Source organism: Lynx canadensis, chromosome D2 (genome assembly GCF_007474595.2).
Source record: "Lynx canadensis isolate LIC74 chromosome D2, mLynCan4.pri.v2, whole genome shotgun sequence".
In the NCBI taxonomy this organism is placed as follows: domain Eukaryota; kingdom Metazoa; phylum Chordata; class Mammalia; order Carnivora; family Felidae; genus Lynx; species Lynx canadensis.
The window spans coordinates 7,153,981-7,174,958 of record NC_044313.2 but is presented as its reverse complement, the minus strand read 5'-3'; the positions used below and the strand labels follow the sequence as shown (position 1 = coordinate 7,174,958).

The window sequence follows — 20,978 nt, the reverse complement described above, 5'->3', positions numbered from 1 at the left end:
TGCCGCGCTCGATGCATCCTTTCCAGAGTGGCTCCTGGCTTTGAGGGTGTGAGCCGTGTCACCCTCACCAGTCGCCAGGGGGTCCCAGGTTTCAGGTGAATCCCTCTGCCCTGAAGGAGCTCCTGAGGCAGGGGGGGATGAGCTTCGACCAGCTCAGGGCCACGGGGACAAGACAGAAAACCAAGCACGCGGGTGCGGGGCACATTTCCACAGACAAGGATGCAAGGTTCTGCTTCTATTTGTGGTAAAACGTGATTCATGTTCTGGATTTCCCCAAAGGCCAGTCTCACGTGGGTGGTCCTGGAGCGCGGAAGGAGGGAGGACGGGCTGGAGGGATGTAATCTGGGTCCAAGGGCAGCAGACACTCGGCTCAGGACCAACCGACCCCCAGGTTCAAGGACCCACTGGCTTCCCATCTAGGCGAGGTCACAATTCACCTTCCAGTTTCCCAGCATGCCTTGGGCCTGGGACCCAACTCGCCTGATGACAGGTGATCCCAACAGCTTAGGGGAGAAGGTGGGCCTTCAGGTTCCCCTCTCCCGGGCAGCACTGGCTACCTGTCAATCAAGAATCCTGGGGTTTCTCACGGCAGGGATGGACCGTTCCCTGTGGGGTTGCTCTGGATTTGGGGCCCAAGAGACGAATCGCAGGGTGGTTAATTGTCATCCAACGTGATCTTGAGGCACCAAAAGAAGTCAACCCCTCCCTCTGTGGTACCCTCCAAGCTGGGACCTCGCCCAGGGCCCACCAAGTCCCTCTGGTCTGCTGGTGGCCCCTGGAGCCCCGAAAACGACGGAGACTGAAAAGATGTATCCATCCAGACCAAGTCCCAGAACAGCACAGAATGTTGAGCAAACTGAAGAGCGGGTGGTCCCATTCCCCAAGCCACTCTCAGGGACACGAGGTCATTCCTCGAAGTGCCCTAAGAACCAACAGGCACCCATGGGCCCGGCTGATAAGAAACCCGGTCTGGCAAACGCCGGCTTGGCTCTCGACCTCTGCCCCCGAAAGCATTAACCCAAGGACGCCACGGACCGACGCTTTGCCAGACCGTGCTTACAGGAAGCAACCTGATGGCGGCCCCTGGTCAGGCGGGCTCGCTGAGGCTCCAGGGGAGGCTCTGGGGTTCGGGATGTGCAGGCTTGGAAGGAGGAAATAGTTCCCCGGGGCCTCGGGGAAGGGATGAGCTCAGAGGACTGAGCTTCGACCAGTGCTGGTGGGGGAGCGGGGGGAGCATGACACAGTTCAGTCCCTTCTAAACGTTAACTGGAGAAATGGTCGAGCCACCAGGCCTCGTGGAAAGAGGACAGAGGTAAGAAAAGTGAGAATTCGCCACCCAGAGCTCCCCACACCAAGTATTCTTTCCTAGAAAATACTCAGAGTGTGTAGGGTATTTACCAGTTACCATATGTCTGTTTCCTTGGGCTTTCAATTAGCCTGGGGTGGGGGTGGGGGTGGGGGTGGGGGAAGAAACGTGTTCCACAGCCTTCGACAGAAGCTCTGGGCAAGCGAACGAGGCCTGTTCACGGCCCTGAGGTGCTGCCCCGGAGAAAACCTTACTCCCCTCCTGTTACTGGGCTGGAGTCCATTTATCGTTTAGCTCGTAGACGGTGCCGGACGTAACACGCCAGCCACGTGGGAAACCATCCACGCAGGTGTCTGACCAACACACTGCCAAGGTCACCGCTTCCCCAGGGACTGCGCTTCGCCACCGTGAGAGCCGCGTCCCACACGGGAGAGCAGCTGCCGGTGTTTGTCAGGGAGCAAACATCCGCGGGAACCCCAAGGGCTCCGAGCAAGGATGACGACGGCTCGTCGCCACCGTAGGGCCTTTCCCGAGTGGCCGGACGCTCAAAACCGTGCACCTGTCTGCCCGGAACGCGCGGACACCGTGCTACGGGGCCGTGGGACGCAGGCCTGGCTCCCAGGCCTCGTCTGTGCACCCCGCTCCAGCCCTGGGGAGCGGGGAACGGGGGCGCAGACCCTGGTCTCCCCCTGGCCCACGGCTGCGGAGGGATGGGCTGTCCCTCCGGGACTTCCAGAAAGGCTCTACCTGCCCACAGTGGGGGTGGGGGGGGGCCACCAGCAGAGGCCACTGGGCTGTTCCGTCGGAGTATGTCTCAAGTGCTAAAAATGTGCCCATGGCAACAACAGAAGGAGATGTTTGAGAAAAATAAAATGAAATAAAGATGAGAGAAGAAGGGGCAGGCTTTGCACGCCCACTTGCGGCCTGTGTGCTGCTGGAGTGTCTCTGGCTCATGTAGGGCTGACAGGACTCTGCGGGAGCCCCAGGGGGCCGCAGTCAACCCACCGACCGCAGGGACTCGCCTACCCCAACCTCTCTCCACGGGAGCACTTGAGGGCCCTCGCACTCAGAAGGGGGCTGTGGCAGTCTAGGGGACACAGCAAGGTCAAGGAAGCCCCTGGAGGGGGAGGGGGGGATGACCGACCAGGCTGAGGACAGACCCCCACTCTCTTTGGGGCCCGGAAGGCCCTTTCCTTCCAAAGGACAGCAAGCCAGGTGCTCAGGTGACCTGTGACCCGGGAGCAGCTGCGAACGACCCTGCCCCTACAGGCTTGTCTCACCAAGGTCCTCGGGCTGCCCGTGCATGCCCGGCACCCTGGTCTTTCCTGGTCACCACATCAGCCACTGGGTCCTCTCCTGGAATAAGATGGACTGACTCCTTTGGTGCCCCCTCTCCCCCCACCCAGGGAACAGACAACATGCTTTCTTCCTGAAGGCCCCTGGAAGAGCCCGGGAGACCCAGGCTTATTCTTCTGCCCATATACCGCCCAGGCCCAGTGCCCGCAAAAACAAAATAGTGCCCTGTTTCTTAGTTACAACAGCCACCAAGGCCGGGACGGGAGAGGGAAGAAGCCCAAGGCTTTCAGCTAACTCGGTTTTTTCATGTATCCCTAAAACCAAAGAGGAAAGAGATTCTAAAGACCCTTTAACAGGCTTGCTATCCGGTGGGCCAGCAGCCAAACGGGCTGCCCTCGGGCCCCAGAGTGGCCGGGAAGCTGATTTTCCCAAGCACGGCAGCTGGTGTGATGTCCCCTCCCTGCTCTTCTCCTCTGTAACTTTTTTTCTTAAAATCTAATGACTCCCAAAGTGTTCCAGGCTCGAAGCCCAGTTCACAGGAAAACACTAGAACCCATCACAAAGTCATATTTATTCCATCAAATGAAAAGCAGCTCATAGAGAAATCCCCAGTGGGGAAGTGGGGCAGGTTGAGAGGTCAGCTTTAAGCACCGTAGAAGGAGGGGGGTGGCCGGGCCCATGCCGTGCGCCTGGGGACAGCGTTCGCCTCTCCAAGGCACAGCCCCCTTCGACAACGGAGGAAAATCGCTACTTCCCTTGGGCCTCGGCGATGCCTCCTGAAGGGCTGGCCGGAGGAAGAGGCAGACACCCTGGAGAGGAAATCAGACGCCAGCTGCAGGAACAGCTCACCCAGACCCCAAACCTGCACGTGGTGGGTTTAGCAATCGCGCCTGGAGGAGGTCCAGTGAAAATCTTAACCAACGTTTTATAAAAATTAGAAGACAGCACCGCAGGAAGTGGTCAGAGGTCAGGGAGCCCCTGAACGGAGCGGGGAAGGTTGGGCCATCATGGGGAAGTAACACACGGAGGCAAACTGCAAACCTGGCTCGTGCAGATTCTTTGGACGGGTGGTCAAGGGCAGGAGACGCCTTGGGATCGCTCAGAGAAAGCTGCTTCTGAGCGATGGGGCTCAGTGGTTCCCTCCTGTGCACGGTGTGGATTTTTAAGGGATCTCATTTCCCTCTTTACTAGGGTTACTAGGAAGCCTGGAGTGAAATTCCCACCTGTCTTTGGGCACAAGACCGCAGGGAAAGCTCTCTGCGTTCTGGCCTCATCATCCAGTTTCATTTTTTTTCTTCTGTGTTTTCTTTTTCCACCACCTACTCGATTCTTCCCTCGTGTGTTAGAGCCCTCCCCTTTGCTAGGCTTACACCCTCTTAGGACAAAGGGGCGTGTGCCCTCCGCTGGAGCACACAGAAGAGTTAATTTCCTTGGTGCTCCCAAAGGCAGCACAGCACAGAGGGAAGGCTCTTGGCTCTGGGGCACAGCGGCAGGGCCCCCGTGCAGCTTGCAGGGCCCCAGCTGGGGACAGGAATGTACCCAGAAGGCACCCAGGGAGCTGTACGTGCACCAAGCTTGGCCATGAGCAAAGCCTGGGCCAGCGTGTGGTGTGACATAGTCCTCAGGTCTCTGGGGACGAGGGGAGCCCATCACCCCCATGTCATATTTGAGGAAATGAGCCTCAGAGCACCATGGGACTCCTCCAGAGTCACGCCCTTGACCCTGTTCTTCTCGCTAACCTAGACCTCAGCCTCCAGCCTAGGCTGGTTTCTCCTTCCCGGCTTTATGCCACTTGACTGTCGCACTGAGCTTGGTGGCTCGTCGTGGCACAGAGACCAGTCACAGGCTTGGAGTCAGACAGGTTGGCTTCACGTCCCAGCCCTGCGGTGTGACCTGGGCGAAAGCACGAACTCCCTGAGCTTCAAGATTCGTCATCTTCACGGGGAATCACCCAGTTTCTCAGGACTTCAGATGGGATAATCCTTGTCAAATGTTCCAGAATGGTGACCATTCCCACCATTTCCTGGGCTGATTCACCCCTACCCTGCTTTCACGTGGTCCGTGTTGGGAGCACTCACTCCCCCTCGGCCCCACCGGCACCTCGGCTACCTGGGATGGGGACCCCAAAGTCAGAGTTCCTGCCCAGAGCCCTCATCGCTTCGTACAAACTCAGCACACCGGGATGCTTCCTCCCGCAGCGATCTTGTTTAAACAACAAGTTGTTCCGCTCACATTTGGCAAAACCTTCCTGGGACCAATTCTCAACGGCTCTCAGGAGAACATGTCCCCAGAGCCGCCCACCTTCTCAGCGGGGATGGGCATTTACAGGTTTGATTTTATGCTCTCCTAACAATTTGGCAAAAAGTTGTTTTATTCATACGCTGCGTACTGCTCGCTATTTGGCTAAATTTAACTGCCGTGTACCTTCCTGTTCCTTGAGCGGTGGAGGGGGTAAGTACAAGTGAACAGACTGTTTTTTCCCTTTACATGAAAAACAACTAGAAAGTTCTTTGTGTCAGCCAGCCTCTGAGTGGGGAAAACACCCAACAGCAGCATGTTTAATCACATTCAGGCTCCGTATCGCCAACATGGGCTAGTTAGTTATGGGCTCCAAGCATTATTTCTTTTTCATAAACCTAAAAAACAAAACCAAACCCCAAGCTCCTATGTACTAGCAAGGCTCCTGTGAAAGAGCTTTAGAATTCTTGACTCGTATAATCTTGGCGACAAGAAATTGGTTCCAAATGCCTGAAAATCTTCCAACATGTGCCGGTTTTCTCTTTTTAAAAAAATGTCAACTGGGGCGCCTGGGTGGCTCAGTCGGTTAAGCGTCTGACTTCGGCTCAGGTCATGATCTCGCGGTCCGTGAGTTCGAGCCGCGCGTCGGGCTCTGTGCTGACAGCTTGGAGCCTGGAGCCCGTTTCGAATTCTGTGTCTCGCCCTCTCTCTGTCCCTCCCATGCTCATGCTCTGTCTCTCAATAATAAATAAACATTAAAAAAAAAAAAGTCAATCTTCTTTGGAAGATTAATCACCAAATGCAATACATCTAGGGTGTGGTTCCCCTGCTGCCCTGGCCCTGGGCCCCCTCAGGTAGCTCTGCTCCTCTGAAAGCAAATGCAAACAGAACTGAACACCTAGATACCCACAGGCGGTAGAATGAAGGTGGCTGGACCCCTACTTCACACGCGCGCACACATTTGCACTCAAAATGGTTCAAACTTGGCTCTTCTGGATGGAAGAAGTAATGCTGTCAAACCCTTAGACAGAAAATATAGACATAAATCTTCATGACCTTGGATTAATACCAAAGCACAAAGCAAGCAAAGGAAACAAACTGGACTTCATCAAATGGAAAAACATTTGTGTTTCAAGGTCAGTATCGAGAACATGAAAAGACAGCCATAGAAAGGCAGAAAATATTCGCAAGGCACAAATCTGATACCAAAAGCCAGTGAGGACTTCCCATCTGCTTCCTGGGCCCCGGGTCCATGGGAAGACCCATGTCAAGCCCTGGGGTCAATGAGGTCAAATGGAACCTGGAGAGCCCCAGGGTAAAGCACAGATCACGTGGGAGACCAAAATGGCAAACAGACACATGAAAAGATGCTCCACATCACTAATCATTGGGGAGTTGCAACCCCAAATCACAAGATGTCAATTCACACCTGGTGGAATGGCTACCAACAAGGAGACAAGAGACAAAGGGTGCTGGTGACGGGGTGGTAAAAAGGAAACCAGGTTCGCCGTTAGTGGGAATGTAAACTGGTCCGACCACCGTGGAAACCAGTATGGACGTTCTTCAAAAAATTAAAAATAGATCCGTTATATGATCCAACCATTCCACTTTGGGGTATATGTGCAAAGGGCAGGAAAACAGAATTTTCAGATGTATGCGCTCTCGTGTTTATCAAAGCATTATTCTCAACGGTCAAGATGCGGAAACAACCTAAATGCTCCTCCACAGATGAATGGATAAAAAAAGATGTGCTCCGTGTGCACAATATTACTCAGCCACGAGAAAGGGGGAATATTCTCCCATTTGCGACAACACGGGTGGCCCCTGAGCACGTGATACTACGCCGGAGAAGTGAGACAGAGGAAGGCAAGTATGTGTAACCTCAGATATAAGTGGAATCTAGGAAGGTTAAACCTGAAAAACCCAGAAGGTACAATGGTGGCCACCATGGGGTGGCCAGAGCATAGGGACAAGAGTGATAGCGTTTCACACGCAAACTTGCAAAAAGTGTAAGCCATAGAGATCTAACGCACAGTACGATGAATTTAGACGACACTGTATCATAATACCACTATATCAGCAATCATATTGCCATACATAAACGTATCAAAGTAACACCTTAAACTTGCACAACATAACACGTCCGTCCGTCATATATATGCAGTTAAGAAAATAAAGAAAAGGTCATGTGAGAAAGCTGATGGTCGGGGAGCCTGGGTGGCTCAGTCGGTTGTGTCCAACTCTTGATTTTGGCTCAGGTCATGATCTCATGGATTCGTGAGCTCAAGCCCTACACTGAGCTCTGTGCTGACAGCGTGGAGCCTGCTTGGGATTCTCATTCTCTCTCTCTCTGCCCCTCCCCTGCTCGCATTCTGTCTCTCTCAAAATAAATAAACTTTAAGGGGGGGCGGGGGAAGAAAGCAAGTAGCATGGTGAAGGGCTCAATCAGCTTCTCCTTTCCTTGGGCAGATAATTGCACCAATACTCACCCCGACTGTCGATCTGGCTCAACCCCTTGTGTCCCTAACTCTGCAAATCTTCAGGGAAATTTGGCTGTGTGGTTGGGACCGCTGCCTCTTTGACAGATTTGAGAGGTAGTCACCCCTGGAGGAGTCTGAAGATAGGAAGAGATACTGAGACACAAAACTATTCTTTGGAAGCCGAAGTGGATGGAGTCTGCCAGCTTACTCCTCGAAGGCAGGGCTCGTGAGGGCGGAGGAGGCCCCACTCTTTCTAAAACAGGAAGACAGAATGGCCATCTAGAGATAAGGCACAGCCAACCTGTGCCGGGAGACTTCGGGCCCGCTCGGGTCACGCCGGAGAGGGTGTGGTGACAGGAGCTCAGGCAGAGGTGGCCAGTGTCCCGGGGAGGTCCAGGCACCAGCTCCTCCCATGAGAACACGGCTCAGCTCTTCAGACTAACTTGGAGGAAAACACAGCAAAGACTAACCTCATTAACCACCCCCTGTGTGTCCCACACATTAGGCAAAAGCCCTGTGGGGACCCTGTAGCCCTCCAAGAGGGCCAGAAGCCCCCGTTACACAGAGGGGTGGGGACTTCCTTGCCGTTAGGCAGAGGACTGGAGTTCAAACCCAAGTACCCAGGCCACACTCCCTGTATGATCGCCGACACGCACCTGTGCAGAGGGGGATGCAGTTAGCAACACAACGTTGGAGGGTGAGCTGCGTAAGAATTAAGTTCATAGAAATTCCCAGACACCCAGATTTGGGAAAGGCCCGTTAAGCTCTAACGACTCTAGCCTGGCCTCTGAGCCCCCAGTGCCCCTCAGCCCAGAGTCCTGCCTCCAGCCTCAGAAGTGACCAGGACATAATGACGAGAAAGGCACCATTCCCGAAGCAGGCCCGGTCTCTGGCCAAGGCCACACACAGGTTTGAGGACCTCAACGCTCAAGTTACTTCTTCCTATGCCCGCTGCACGCACATACACCCACAAGGCAGGTTCGGTTCCTACCCTCATGTGGCAGACACGGACGAAGAAACCGAGAACTCCATACACTTACCAAAAGACACACAGCACGCTATAGACGTCCCAGCCATGCATTCAACCACCTTGCTATGTTCCTGGGCTGCAGGGTACATGGGTTTTCTAGGAGCTCAATAAGAACTGAGAAATTCAGGGGCGCCTGGGTGGCTCAGTCGGTTAAGCGTCCGACTTCAGCTCAGGTCACGATCTTGCGGTCTGTGACTTTGAGCCCCGCGTCGGGCTCCGGGCTGATGGCTCAGAGCCTGGAGCCTGCTTGCGATTCTGTGTCTCCCTCTCTCTCTGCCCCTCCCCCGTTCATGCTCTGTCTCTCTCTGCCTCAAAATAAATAAACGTTAAAAAAAAAAAAAATTAAAAAAAAAAAAAAAGAACTGAGAAATTCAGACTCTGCCCAGTAAGATCTGGAACCTATAGGAACCTATAGGAACAAAAGGTGGTATGGAGTTCAGGTTCTGAGTTTAGTCCGAAAAGGAGAAAATGACCGAGATCCAGATTCTTCTGGGCGCTGACAGATGATCATTCCCACTCTGGGCAAACAGTCAACAGTGATGACTGGGAATGACCCATCAGTCCAGGTGAGCTCCAACAGGGGTGGGAATGGTGGGGTCTCCAAGAGGGAACGGCTGCATCTAGGCCTCGAATGCAGAGGCCAGGAAGGAGCAGGTGACCACAGAGGGAGGGGGCACCTTGAATTTGGAGAACAATGAACCGAAGAGCCACATTTGACTCCTAAATGTGCACAGGGGCCAGCCTGAAAGACGGGACAAAAGCTGCCACTTTTATGGGCACTGGGAACGCATTTTAGGGGTTTTCCTCGCTTGGGAAGGCTGAGCTGTCAGCACCTCTGAAGTGCACGGCTCCTTCCCGAGCTTGATTTGTAAGGGAGGCAACTGTAGAAAAGAGGGTCCTGGCCAGAAAGAGAGACGAGAACTGGCTGAGTGGCCTCACACAAGTCTCCTTCCTGCTAGAAATTTCTTGGCCACCGAGGTACAGACCACTCTGTAAGAAAACAAGTCCCAGAGTTGCCTCGAGGGGGGGGGGGGGTCACAAAACGACAGCCCGGACTCTAAGAGCCCTTGCAGGCTGTGACTCCTGCACACAGGTCTTTGCTCCCTCACGCTGGCTCGAGTCACGTGCTCTCCCTCGACCTCCCCACAAGGTCTGCATTTGATGGCTGTCCTAGGGTTTGTACTGTGCCCTCAGCCTTTCCCTCCACTGCACACCATGTCCATAGACAAGTGTTCCCAACCACATCGGGCTCCCAGAAGGCCCCCGCGTGGCCCCCTGGTTTCACATGGCAGCACGCCCCACCCCTGACAACACCCCAGGCTGTGGAGCATCTGAGGACCACGCTTGGGTCTTACACGATTGTGAGGGTCAAAACATCTGACTTGGGACTCAGCACACAGCAGGGGCACGGTCAGTGCTGAAGAATCGTGCCCAAGTGCAAAGCTCACAACCTGCCTCACTTGGTCCACGGTCTGTGTTCAGGAGTTTTAAGGGTCTCCCTGCTTCCCTCACTCATCTCTTTAGTCAAACGGCAAGATCTCGCCAAAGTAATGCTATTCAGCAGAAGGGATGGTGTCAACCTGGTGTCCTGCCGGGTCAGCTCAGGGTCACAGTCCCCAGATCCCCATCCCACCCCTCCCAGGCTGGCTCTAACCTGGGGTAGGGAATGGTGCGAATGGCTGGCACTGGGTGCCTCTGGGGCCTCACGGTGACCTCCCTCCAGCCCGATGGTTTGAGAGTCCTCACCCTCAAGACCAGGGAATCGCCTCCCTACCCACCTGTCAGCACAGACCTTCATATGCCCAGGGCCCCTCCACAAAAACCAAGGACCGGGAAGGAATCACCAGGTGTGCACGGCCCAATCCTCTGATTCTGTTGAGACTGGGGGGGGGGGGGGTCCCAGCTTCCTACCCAGCAGGCCAGGTGCACACACGTCAGTGCCACATCCAACCCCGCCACACGCGTGACCAGCTCTGATGGCGGAGAACGTGGGGACAACCCCCCATCTCCCCACAACCCCGGTGGAAACGGACCTTGGATGGGTCCTGAAAGGTCCTCGGGGCAGTGGCCCCCGCTACCAGCTGGGGGTCACAACGCTTAATGAATCCAGCTGCATGCAGAAAAAAGCCTGGAAGGAAACAGACAAGCCCCAGAAAGAGCGAGCCCTGCTGCATTTCTCATCTGCAGCCACGAGCGCTGGGCGTGCTCTGGGCGAGCCCTCCGCAGGCTGTGTGCTCTGTCGTGTCCGGGGAAGACAGATTCCGAAGATGGCTGCAGTGCCGCTGTTTACAGGAGGCGCCCTGCTGCACTGTCACAGAAAGGGCTCAGTCGACACCACGTGATGTGGGGGAGGGGGCACCGCCGGGTTGCAGCCACTGCCGGAAGGTTCCGCAGCTTGTGCCACACAGTCAACCAGGTCAGCGCGTGAGCCACAGCAGGTGCACCGGGGGCCGACGCTCACGCAAGTCTGATGTGCAAGCCCCCTAATCCCGGGTCACGTGGGAATGGCGGGCCGCACGGGGGTCCCTCCTCGTCCGGTCACCCTGAACTGCCACGGACTAGCAAGCAGCCTGGTATTTATACCCACAAAGCCGGCCGAGATGAAGCAGGTAGTTCGTGGACTAAGAAAAGCAAGTAGGTGTCCCCACATCCAAAGCCCATAAAAAGGAAACCAGGCACTGAAGCCCTAACACGCAACCCACTGGAAACCTACAGATTCCCTCTCCAAAGAGAGAGAAGACAGTCCCCCTTCCTGGCCTTCCCTGCTCCTCCAGATCACCCGGAAACCTTCGGAGTCCGGTGAAGACCAAGACGAAGAAGATTTACTACTCCTGCTGGCCGTGTCACAAGTGACCACGGCGGCCAGGGCTAGATTTGAAGATGGTCATCGCCCAGCTCAGCAGGCAAGCGGGGACCGCGGGTTTCCAGACTTGAGGTCTGTGCTGCTTCCCTTCAACGTAAACGTTCCCCTCGCGGAGGGGGGGAAAGGGCTGCCAGGAGCTCGACTGTAGGTTCCAACCGATCGAAAGCCGGCTGTCGATTCTATGAAGCCTGCCACCCCAAATGCCACTTCTGCAGGCTGCGAGCTCCTACCCCCGGGTCCCCGACACGCCGCTTTCAGGGGAGGGTTATAAAGACACACTGCATGTACGAGAAGGGACGCGGAGGAAGACGGCTGCTACGGGCTAGATCATCCGACAGAGAAATTTATTTGCTGGCAGACTTCCTACTTCAGGCTTCCTTGGCACTGGCTCACTGCCACGCAAATGAAACAGAAATCAATATCCTTTGGTCTGCAAAGCCGTGTGTTAACAATCAGACTCCAAACAACTTAAATAATATCCCTTACCCCGGACCCAAATAATGGGGAATGTTTTTGTGAGAAGGCGGTGCAAAACAAACAGGGGAAAAAAAAAAAGGAGAAAATAAGGCAATTTTACAGGTCCTCCTTCAGCAAAACCTTTCCAGGACTTCAATGAGGAGATAATCTTTCTGTGATTATGACCAAACCCTCTCGTTGCTTAGCAACACATAATTAAGGAATATGTTTTCAGATCCGCTTTGCAAGCCCGGCCATTATCAGATGGAATTACTGGAGCAACAAATGTCATCGCCATGCAAATTAGTTGGTTGCAAAGAAAGAATGTTTGGGAAGGAGGAGGTGCACACGCTCTTGCTGTGTGCATCTGACTTCCCTCCCGTTGTACATTGATCTTAAAAAAAAAAAACAAACTGTAAGTCAAATACATTGTATGATCAAACTTAAAAAAAACAAACAAACAAAAAAAAACCCCACACACGAGACAAAACCAGAATCTACGGTGCGAGACAACAGAAAACTCCAATTGCTCAGTCCCCTTTCGGAAAGAAGAAAGACACTGCGAATGCGGGTGGATCCGGAAAAGCAAAGTAGCCATTTCAGTCCCCTGGTAGCCACTAGGTCACCAGCTCCGCGCACAAGATAGATGAGCTACCTCAGGGTTTCAAGATCAGGCTCCCACAGCTCTCGAAGGGGTTATTTCCAAAAAGGCACATCCTATTTTCACACAAGTCCCTCCACCCAAGCATTCTAGTTATTCAGAAAACAAAAATTCGTTTAAAAGGGGTTTAGTTTTCTAAACTGGGGAGGCAAGAAGGAAGAAAGAAAACGGATGTACAGCTTGAATTAGCAGCAAGGATTTTACAGTTCACAGTAAAGCGTTGTTCGGGGGACGTCCACCCGGAATCTTACCCACAATGCCCAAGGAAACACATGTAATAAATTATACCTGTCTCCTGCTTTGAAGACAACCACCTAGGATGGTTCTCTCATTCCTCAACTTGAAAATATATTGTTCCCTACAAGTCAACAGAATTCCCAACCAACTGTATTCCAATGAGATTAAGTCTGTTTTTGAAACAGGGAGTTCTCAGGGATTTCGTTCGTCATCTCGCTTTAACACACAAGTCTGGCAGCACACCAGATTTCAGCTCTATGGTGGGTGACAGTCCCACCTCTGACGCTGTATAGAGACACGTCAGGGCTGGGGGGGCGGGGTTCCATGCTAGAACATACTTCTAATGGCAAATGAATGATCAACGATTTACAGGAGGCACCGGATAAACACCCCTGCCTTCTCCAAAGCCACCGAAGGTGAACTGGAGAAAACGTCACACGCACCCCCCCTCCCACGGGCCAACGGTTTCATTCTGTCCTGAATGAAGCCTGGGTTTCTCCCAGATACACCATTGTGGGTCATCACCATAAAGGCAAGTTCCCTAAGCAACCTGAGCTGAACTAGAGACACAGGAGGGTGCTGTCCCAGGGGGTCCGCCTGAAGGCAAACCCGCGTCACCCAAGCGAACCTGTGTCAACTGGCTAGCTGTGGCCAGCTGCCTCGCCCGGGAGTGTGTGCGGGCACGAGGGCGCAGGGGCTGGTCTCTCCAGGCGTGGCAAGAGAGCAGTAAGAGCGTGAGGCCCCACCGTCCTGTGCTCAACCTCTGCCCGCACCATCCCCTCACCGTCCCACGAGGAAGGGCAGGGGTGGGTTCATTACTTGGTTCTGGAGCGAGCATGGTGGAGACGATGATGGGGGCGCCCGTCCGCCGGGCCACCTTCTGGTAGGGCGAGTGAGGCGTGTGGAGGCTCTGGCCGGCTGGCGGCAGGGTGGACGGTTCCACGGGGACACCGGGCTTCCGCAAGAGCTGGGGGCTGCCATGGGGGGTGGGCAGGGGAGACGCGGCCCCAGTGCGTTCCCTCTTGAGCAGCTCCATGGGCACCGTGTATGCCGTGGAGTAGGCCGTTCTGGGGCCTGGGTGAAGGGGAGGGGCCGGGCCCGGGTAAGTTAAGGCCACCCCGGCCTGTGGGGGGCACGTGGGGCCCGGCCGTGCTGTCAGGGCGCAGGGGGTGGGTGAGCCGTACCCAGAGTTGGAGGGGAAGGGGGGCGCTTGGGCGCCCACCCCGGGGGCAGAGTAGGTGGCCGCCGTCTCCAGGAGGTGCTGGGATGATGGCGCGCTGGAGGGGCGGCGGGCCGGGTCTCCTGCTCGGGGAGATGCCGCCTGCAGGGGACCCACGGGCTGGGGCTGCGAGGCCGCGGCGCCCAGAGAAGACAAGTCCCCGTGGAGCTCGCTTCGGTGGCTGAAGCTGCTGGAGCGCACCCGGGGGAGGGGGCCCACCCGGCCCTGCCTCCGCAGGTGCATCTCGGTCCTGCAGCCGGCGGCCAGGCGGCTCAGCACGCGGGCCTGGCCCAGGTTGGGCGCGACGCACTTGATGTCCGCGTCCTCCATGGTGGCCAGGACGGCCGGAGAGTCAAAGCCCTGCTGCAGCAGGGCCACCAGGGTGGCCTCCGCCACCCCCTCGGCCCGCAGGAGGGCCAGGAACTCAGGGAGCGCGCTCCTCCTGCCGCTGGGGCCCTGGAAGGATGGCAGGACCGCCTCGCAGTTCTCGTAAACCAGCCCGGAGACGCTTTCCCGGGCAGGCCCGTAGCCTCGGTTCAGGGCTCCCGGGGCCACCCCCGGGCCGCCGTCCGGCGCCGCGGCCGTGCTGGGGTCCACGACCAGGCAGGTGGGGGCCGCCTGCCTGGAGAGGGCGGAATCCACAGGCCTCTCGGCGACGTCGTTGTAGATCTGGCTGGCGGGGTAGGCGGGGGCCTGGGCCGAGAACCTGCCATCGAGCAGTTCCCCCGCACAGTGCGTGGGCGACGGGGCCCGGCTCTGCGTCCGCTGCCCCTGAGCCACGCCTTTACCCGCGGGGTCCCGGTACAGGTGCCCGGCATCCTGCAGGGCGGGGACCCGGCCTTGCACCTGATCCCATGTCAGCCTGCCGCCGGTCACGCCGTAACCAGGCAGCGACCGGCTGAGTCCCGGGTCCCGCGGGTGGCGAGCCTCCTTGGGCACCCGGGCGGCCGCGTCGCCGTAGTAATCCCGCGGCAGCAGGGCGCCCCGGCCAGACATCAGCGCCTGTCTGCTGTCGTAAAAGGCGAAGTCGGCGACGGGGCTCTTGCTGCCAGCCACAGAGTTGAAGAAGGCCTCCCGGTAGAGGAAGGGCTCGCCTGCGCCCTGGGGCTCGTACCACGGTCCCGCCGTGCCGCCGTCCGCCACGGAGCTGCTCCTCGCCGGGGCCTCGGCCACCTCCCAGGGGCCCTCGTACCACCCGGCAGCATCCCAGCTCTGGGATCGGCCGATGGGGACCTGCCGGCTGGGGACCGGCATCGGGAAGGAGGGACGGCGGCGGCCGAGGCGGGGGAGGCGGCCGGTCTCTACGAATCTTCAGTGACACACATCACGGCGGGCCTGCTGCATCCGAACCCTTCCCGGACGGCAGGAAAGACCAACTGGGGGTTTTCTGTTTCAAAGTACGGCCTAAATTATTAATCCTCCGAAACCTTAGTAGGCAAAACACAACACTCACGGTAACTTCGCCTCACTCCCCAGCTGCAGCACCAGAGTCCCGGGGACGAGGCTGCGCCCAGCTCGCCGGCCCCCCTTCCTCCCGGCGGGCGAGCTCACATGGACCTCGGCTCTCTCAGCGTGGGGATTAGGAGCTAAATAAAACCCCTAAAGCTTTTGTTCCATGTGACATCTCGTTAGACGGAGGAGGAGGGCTGAGGGCTCCAGCCAGGCCTCCCGACCCACGACTGGGAATTATTTTCACACTGAAGCCCTGGCTTATCTCCTTCGTCCTCACCAGGGCACTTTTGGGATGAGCACCCCCACACCCCCCGCCTCGGATCGCCTAAAAGTGACAGAAGGAAAATAGGAAAAGACTGCTTTAATGTCAATTCAATCTTAATCCAACCTGATGAAATGTTAATCCATTGCACACGGCTAAGAACAAATTAAATGTGAACAGGCAGGCAGGATAAAAAGGGGAAAAAAACAATCTCATGCACAATTCTAGAACACGAGGTACCCTGAGAAATGGGCCAGGCCTGCAGCCCGATGCCCCGCCGATAGTGAAATCTGGCTCTGAGAGGACTCCGGGGTTACCAATCACATGAGTTCTGCTGCTCAAGTCCAAATGCATTCTTTGCCTTATTATCATAAAACACCAAACCCTCCATCCTGCCAGGGACAAACAAACAAACAAACAAACACCTGCGGTGTGTGATCTAGAATTTACCATCTTAAGGACTACAACAGAAGGGCACCTGGGTGGCTCAGTCAGTTAAGCCTCTGACTTTGGCTCAGGTTGTGATCTCACGGTTCTTGAGTTTGAGCCCCGCGCCAGGCTCTGTGCTGACAGCCTGGAGCCTGGAGTCTCCCTCGCTCTCTGCCCCTCCCCTGCTCATGCTCTGTCTCTCTCAAAAATAAACAAACATTAAGAAAAGAAAACTTAAGACCGCAACAGAGGTCAACGACTAAGCCCTGACGTTAGGAAGCAAAACCGGGAAGCTTCTGCAACTTAGGTGTGCCTTCCTTCATATCTGTTCGCAGGCAAAGCGTCCTTCCAGTAGGCTCGGCGAGCTTCAATGTTGGGGAGGCTTCTCCATAGTCCCACGGATTAAGATCCTTCCATGGCTCAGAGGGACTTCAGGCGCAATAACACAAAGGACAACAGTTACTTAATTTCGATAAGGAACGGCCCACCTCTGAGCATTCAACCATTTCTTTAAAGAGAGAGAAGGGTCCCAGAGAAACAACACAGAGCCAAGCTACAGGTTCCCCTCCTCCGACCACGGGAGCCCATGACACCGAACCCACCACAAAAACAAAAGCTCGTGATCATGATGCTGCAAAGGCGGCGTGCCGTTGAGAACCTTTACAGACGAGACACTGTGCGCGTCTGCAGCCGTTAAACCGGACTGCTGTCTTCACCCACGTCTACGTCAGATTCGATTTTTCACTTACGAAAAACACCGGTTTAAAAAAAAAAAAAAATTTTTTTTGGAACGAGAAATACCGAAAATTTACCGCGAGAGGGGAAAGTAGGTGCAAATCCTACTTTGAACTGGGGGTGCGTGGCAACGCGAGACAGTTTAAGGGAGCAGGGCTCTATCCCATCTCCTTGTGTCCCGGTGCACACGGGCATACCAAACGTGGGGACCGGCTGTTTACAACAGCGCTGTTCCCCCAGAGCTCTGTAGCCACCCGCGGACTGTTGAGAATCCGCGCCAAGGATGAAGCCCAGGAACCCAGTCTGTTACCACTTCTGACCCCCCAAAACACCAACAAAGCCTCAAGGTATCTGGAAACATATGCTGGCAGGAGGAGACCCAAATCTTCCCCCGCGATCCCCTCGACGCGTGGGGGAACAAAAAAAAAAATTAGCAAGCCACATTGCCGAACGTAGGGTTTCCGCGTATAAAAGCAGCCTGCTGGTGCCAAGGTCGGTCATTCCTCTGCTGGCACGTTGGTGCCCGTGGGCTGAAAGGCCTGGCTGGGCAGGCAACGAGGAAACAGGCCTGGCCGCACGCAACACAGTATTTATACGCCTCCCCAGCAGCCCCGGGATGTGTCCGCTTAGAAGACACGTCCAAACGGACGGGAGGGCGGTCTGGAGCCCACAACCAAATGGAAACAGGGCTATCTGGTTACAGCAGATCACTTCCCGGCACGGCTGGGCTGGCAAGCTGGGCAGGCCCACCGTGGGCAGGTTCTCACAGCTCAGGGCTGTGGAGGCTGGGGCGCGACACCCGGGACCCTTCTCAGACGGAGCACAGGACACAAGCTAGGCACGTCTATCAGGTAGGTCACACCTCAGCCTGACGGAGGACACGGGCCAGACACCCCCGAGAAGCCCCGGCCCACGTCTACCTCGTCACCTTCCCCTTCCGGTCTTGGGTTTTGTGGCCAAAAGGGGGAGGGGTGGGGACTCTGCCCCATCGTCAACACTTCCACCGGCTGGCCGGGCAAGACGGGAAGAGCAGAGGTGACCAGAAACAAGGCCTCTCTGGCGTCACGTTCCTCCTACCGTTTCCTTCTTAGAGGACGTCCACGTTGGTCAATGTCTGCACCAGGCCCCGTTCCAGGTGCTCTGGCCCCAAGTGACTCTAGAAGCAGCTATGATTATGTCACACCCCAGTCACTGGGGATGGAGCCGGGGGCCCTGTCCGGGGGGGGGGGGGGGGGGGCGGGGTACAGGGCGTGGGACGCGGATCACACGGCAGAGCAAACGCTCCGCTTTCCAGAATTCCCTGCGCTGACCTTGGGTCACTCTGCCCCGCTGCTGCCCGAAACAGGAAACCTCGTTAGCACAGTAATTCTGTCATTTTGCTTACGATTTTCCAGAACCCCCAGGTACTGAAGAGGTCACCTACAAAATTAAGTGCTAGAGTATCAGAAAGGAACTTCCTGAACTTGGGCTGTTCCCGCCCCTCAGCGTGGGGAGCACTGGGCCCCCCGCTCTGTTCGTGGAAGGTATAAAACCACCTCAAGCCTCAGGATTAGTCAGTCCATCGTGCCATTTCCTTTCCTTCCCATCTTGTCACGAAGAAAACGTTAACAGTGTGTGGTGCTGGCCTGAAAGGCTCCGCTCCTGGTACGGACACATCGCTTCAGAGGTGAGCGCGTCACCCCTGGAGCGCACCTGCTCACCCGGCTTACAAATACCTCGTTTAAGGTTCAAGTTCTCTGACTGAAGCAGGACCGTCTAGAAGAATGTGCACCCGACAGCTCCTATGAAACCAGTAACAGATTTCTGAGAAGGAGGGCAAAGTGCAATGCCAGAGGCAGGGTTGGGGGGGTCGGGGGGTAGGGGGGAGGCTCCAGGGTGGGCGCCTCCCCCCTCCACACGGGAATGAGGAGGCCCGGGTCTCCTTTCCATCCTCGTCCAACTCATCCCACTTGGAAGCCACTCAAACTCACGCAGCCCCGGCTCCACAAGCCGCCAAATATTAGGACAGATGTTTTCCTGTGTTAGGTGAAAACACCTGTAACTTGACTCACGCTTTCCCAAACGCTCTGGCAGATTTTTCTCAAGTGCGCTGCAGCCTCTTCGAGAGAGCCGCTTTTCTGCAAAGCTCGTGTTTACGAAATAAAGCGAGATGGGCCCAATTTCTGAGAGGATAAGGAGTCCCCCAGACTTAACCCTTCAATCCTGCAGAGTTTCGCTACGGAAAATTGCACTGAGGGAAAAGCCATCTTCTGAAAGTTAAGAGACAACCCAAATTCTCTTGCAGACAAAATGAACCCAAGCCAGAGCGGACGTCGTAGAATAACCCGAACGGCAGCCCTGGGGGGGGTTAGATGCCAACACCCTCCCCCAAAGCCAATTGTTCATTTTCCCTGTGTGACAGACCAGAAGATGCTCAGAGATGATCTAGAAGGTTCCAGAAGGACAGGGAGGAAAATCAAGGAGGGCACAACCAGCCAGCTCGCCCTTGGGCAAATCACCAATAAGCACCCCGTGTTCCAACCGCTACCATGACCTAGAAAACTGCTTGAAAAGACAAGGAAAGTACGGCTCTGGGGTCTAAGCCCCACATTCATTCACAAATAAATTACACGTTTCTCAAGCATGAGGCGGAGTCACCCAATCTAACGTTTAGACTCACATGAAGGGCACTGGGTCTGACTGCCGGTCCACAGACAGCTGTGCTGTGTCCCGCCTGGTGGCAATAAATGCTTGCTCCTTCTCAGGAGGCAGCCAGGCCGAGCTGTGGAGCATTTCTGGCCAGCCTTCCATCTCTTGGTCCTCCTCCAGCCCTTGGGCCCCCAAGATCACGGCAGCTCCACAAGCGAAGGTAGAAACCGGAGCCCCCAGAGATGCTCCCCTGTGCCTGCTGGGTCCCAGGACGGAAGCCACGGCAGTGCCCACGCCTCTGCCTTCCACGGGCGGCATCTCCTGGGGGACACGGCAGAGGTCGGTGGGTTACGCACTATTTTCCCGCAGAAACAGGGCCAAAGATGGGCTTAGGACATCCTGCTTCCTACTTTTAAATGTGTACAGGCTGTGTTGGTTGTTTGTTTCTGTCAAGTGTTTTAGGATTTATGTTTAAAAACAGCTTCCTGCCTTTAGAAAAGTTTTCTGTCCCTTCTGTTCCCGCAGGGCCCCTACCAAAATAACTTCCTTGGCTGATCTCAATCGCAGGGGGCGGGGGACCCAAGTGCACTGGTGAAATAGGAAATAGGGTTTCAAGGCAGCCTGTATGTACGTTCTCATGAATGCAAAGAGAAAACGAGAATGGCCAGACAGCATTTCAGTCATCAGGGGATTGACACAGCACTGAATGCCCTCGGAAGAAAACCCCAGACCTGAAACGGGGCTGTGTAACCAAACCTACCCTTCCAAGATGAGCTGCCATGTAAACAGTCCCAGCCTTCAAGGAACTCTAGACTTAGCCGTTTATCATTGTTTAATTTTTTAAAATGTTTTATTTGAGAGAGAGAGAGAGACAGAGACGGAAAGGGCTAGAGCAGGCGAGGGGCAAGGAGAGGGAGACACAGAATCCGAAGCAGGCTCCAGGCTCTGAGCTGTCAGCACAGAGCCCGACGCGGGGCTCAAGCTCTCAAACCTCAAGATTGTGACCTGAGCGGAAGTCGGACACTCAACCAACTGAGCCACCCAGGTGTCCCAAGACTTAGCCATTTTAAATGAAAACAAAGGCTTGCACATTGCTCAGGACTTGATTTCTTAACTAGCCTATAAAACTCTTAAAAAAAAAAAAGTGTATTTGAGGGAGGGAGGGGGAGGCAGAGAGAGAATCTCAAGCAGGCTGGGCTTGAACCCACAAACGGTGAGATCATGACCTGAGCTAAAATCAAGAGTCGGACTCTCAACCGACTGAGCCACTCGGGTGTCCCTAGATTATGAAACTTACTAACAGCTGTATTATGAAAATTAGCTTTGGCTGCCTCTTGTGATGGGGGTAAAAGTCCATTCCTCTTTTAGGACAGGTTTTGAAAATAAGTATGAGCTGGAGCCCTGGGCTGGGATGCAGGCCTGGGCAAGCCACAGGACAAAAATCTACCAGGAAAGCTGACCCGCACAGGATTTGCCTTCAGCAGGTGCTAGAACAAAAACCACTTTCTTCTTTCCTCTCTGTAAAAACCTCCGATAAGAGCAAAAATCCCACAAAATCTTAGCATCTCAGGTAACCCCCTAACCCACCTCAACGGTGCCACCCCTCACTCCATCACACTCTGTATTTTATGTGACTTAATCTGTATTGGGTTCCCAATATTCCAGAATTCCTTCCTCTTGGCTTTG

General features: G+C 55.4%; 1 protein-coding gene across 3 annotated transcripts in view; it reads right to left on the bottom strand.

Annotated features, from left to right (window-relative positions):
- Nucleotides 1–20,978, bottom strand: part of CTBP2 (C-terminal binding protein 2) — a 156,786-nt gene that overhangs the window by 21,585 nt on the left and 114,223 nt on the right. The window contains exon 1 of one of the 3 annotated variants that reach the window (XM_030334410.1): nucleotides 13,387–15,997. The exons of the other annotated variants lie outside the window; for them this stretch is intronic. Coding sequence (XP_030190270.1) covers nucleotides 13,387–15,040 — 1,654 coding nt within the window. The 5' untranslated portion in view covers nucleotides 15,041–15,997. Of the gene's footprint in view, nucleotides 1–13,386; nucleotides 15,998–20,978 lie in introns of those variants that run through there. 3 annotated transcript variants of the gene reach the window in all.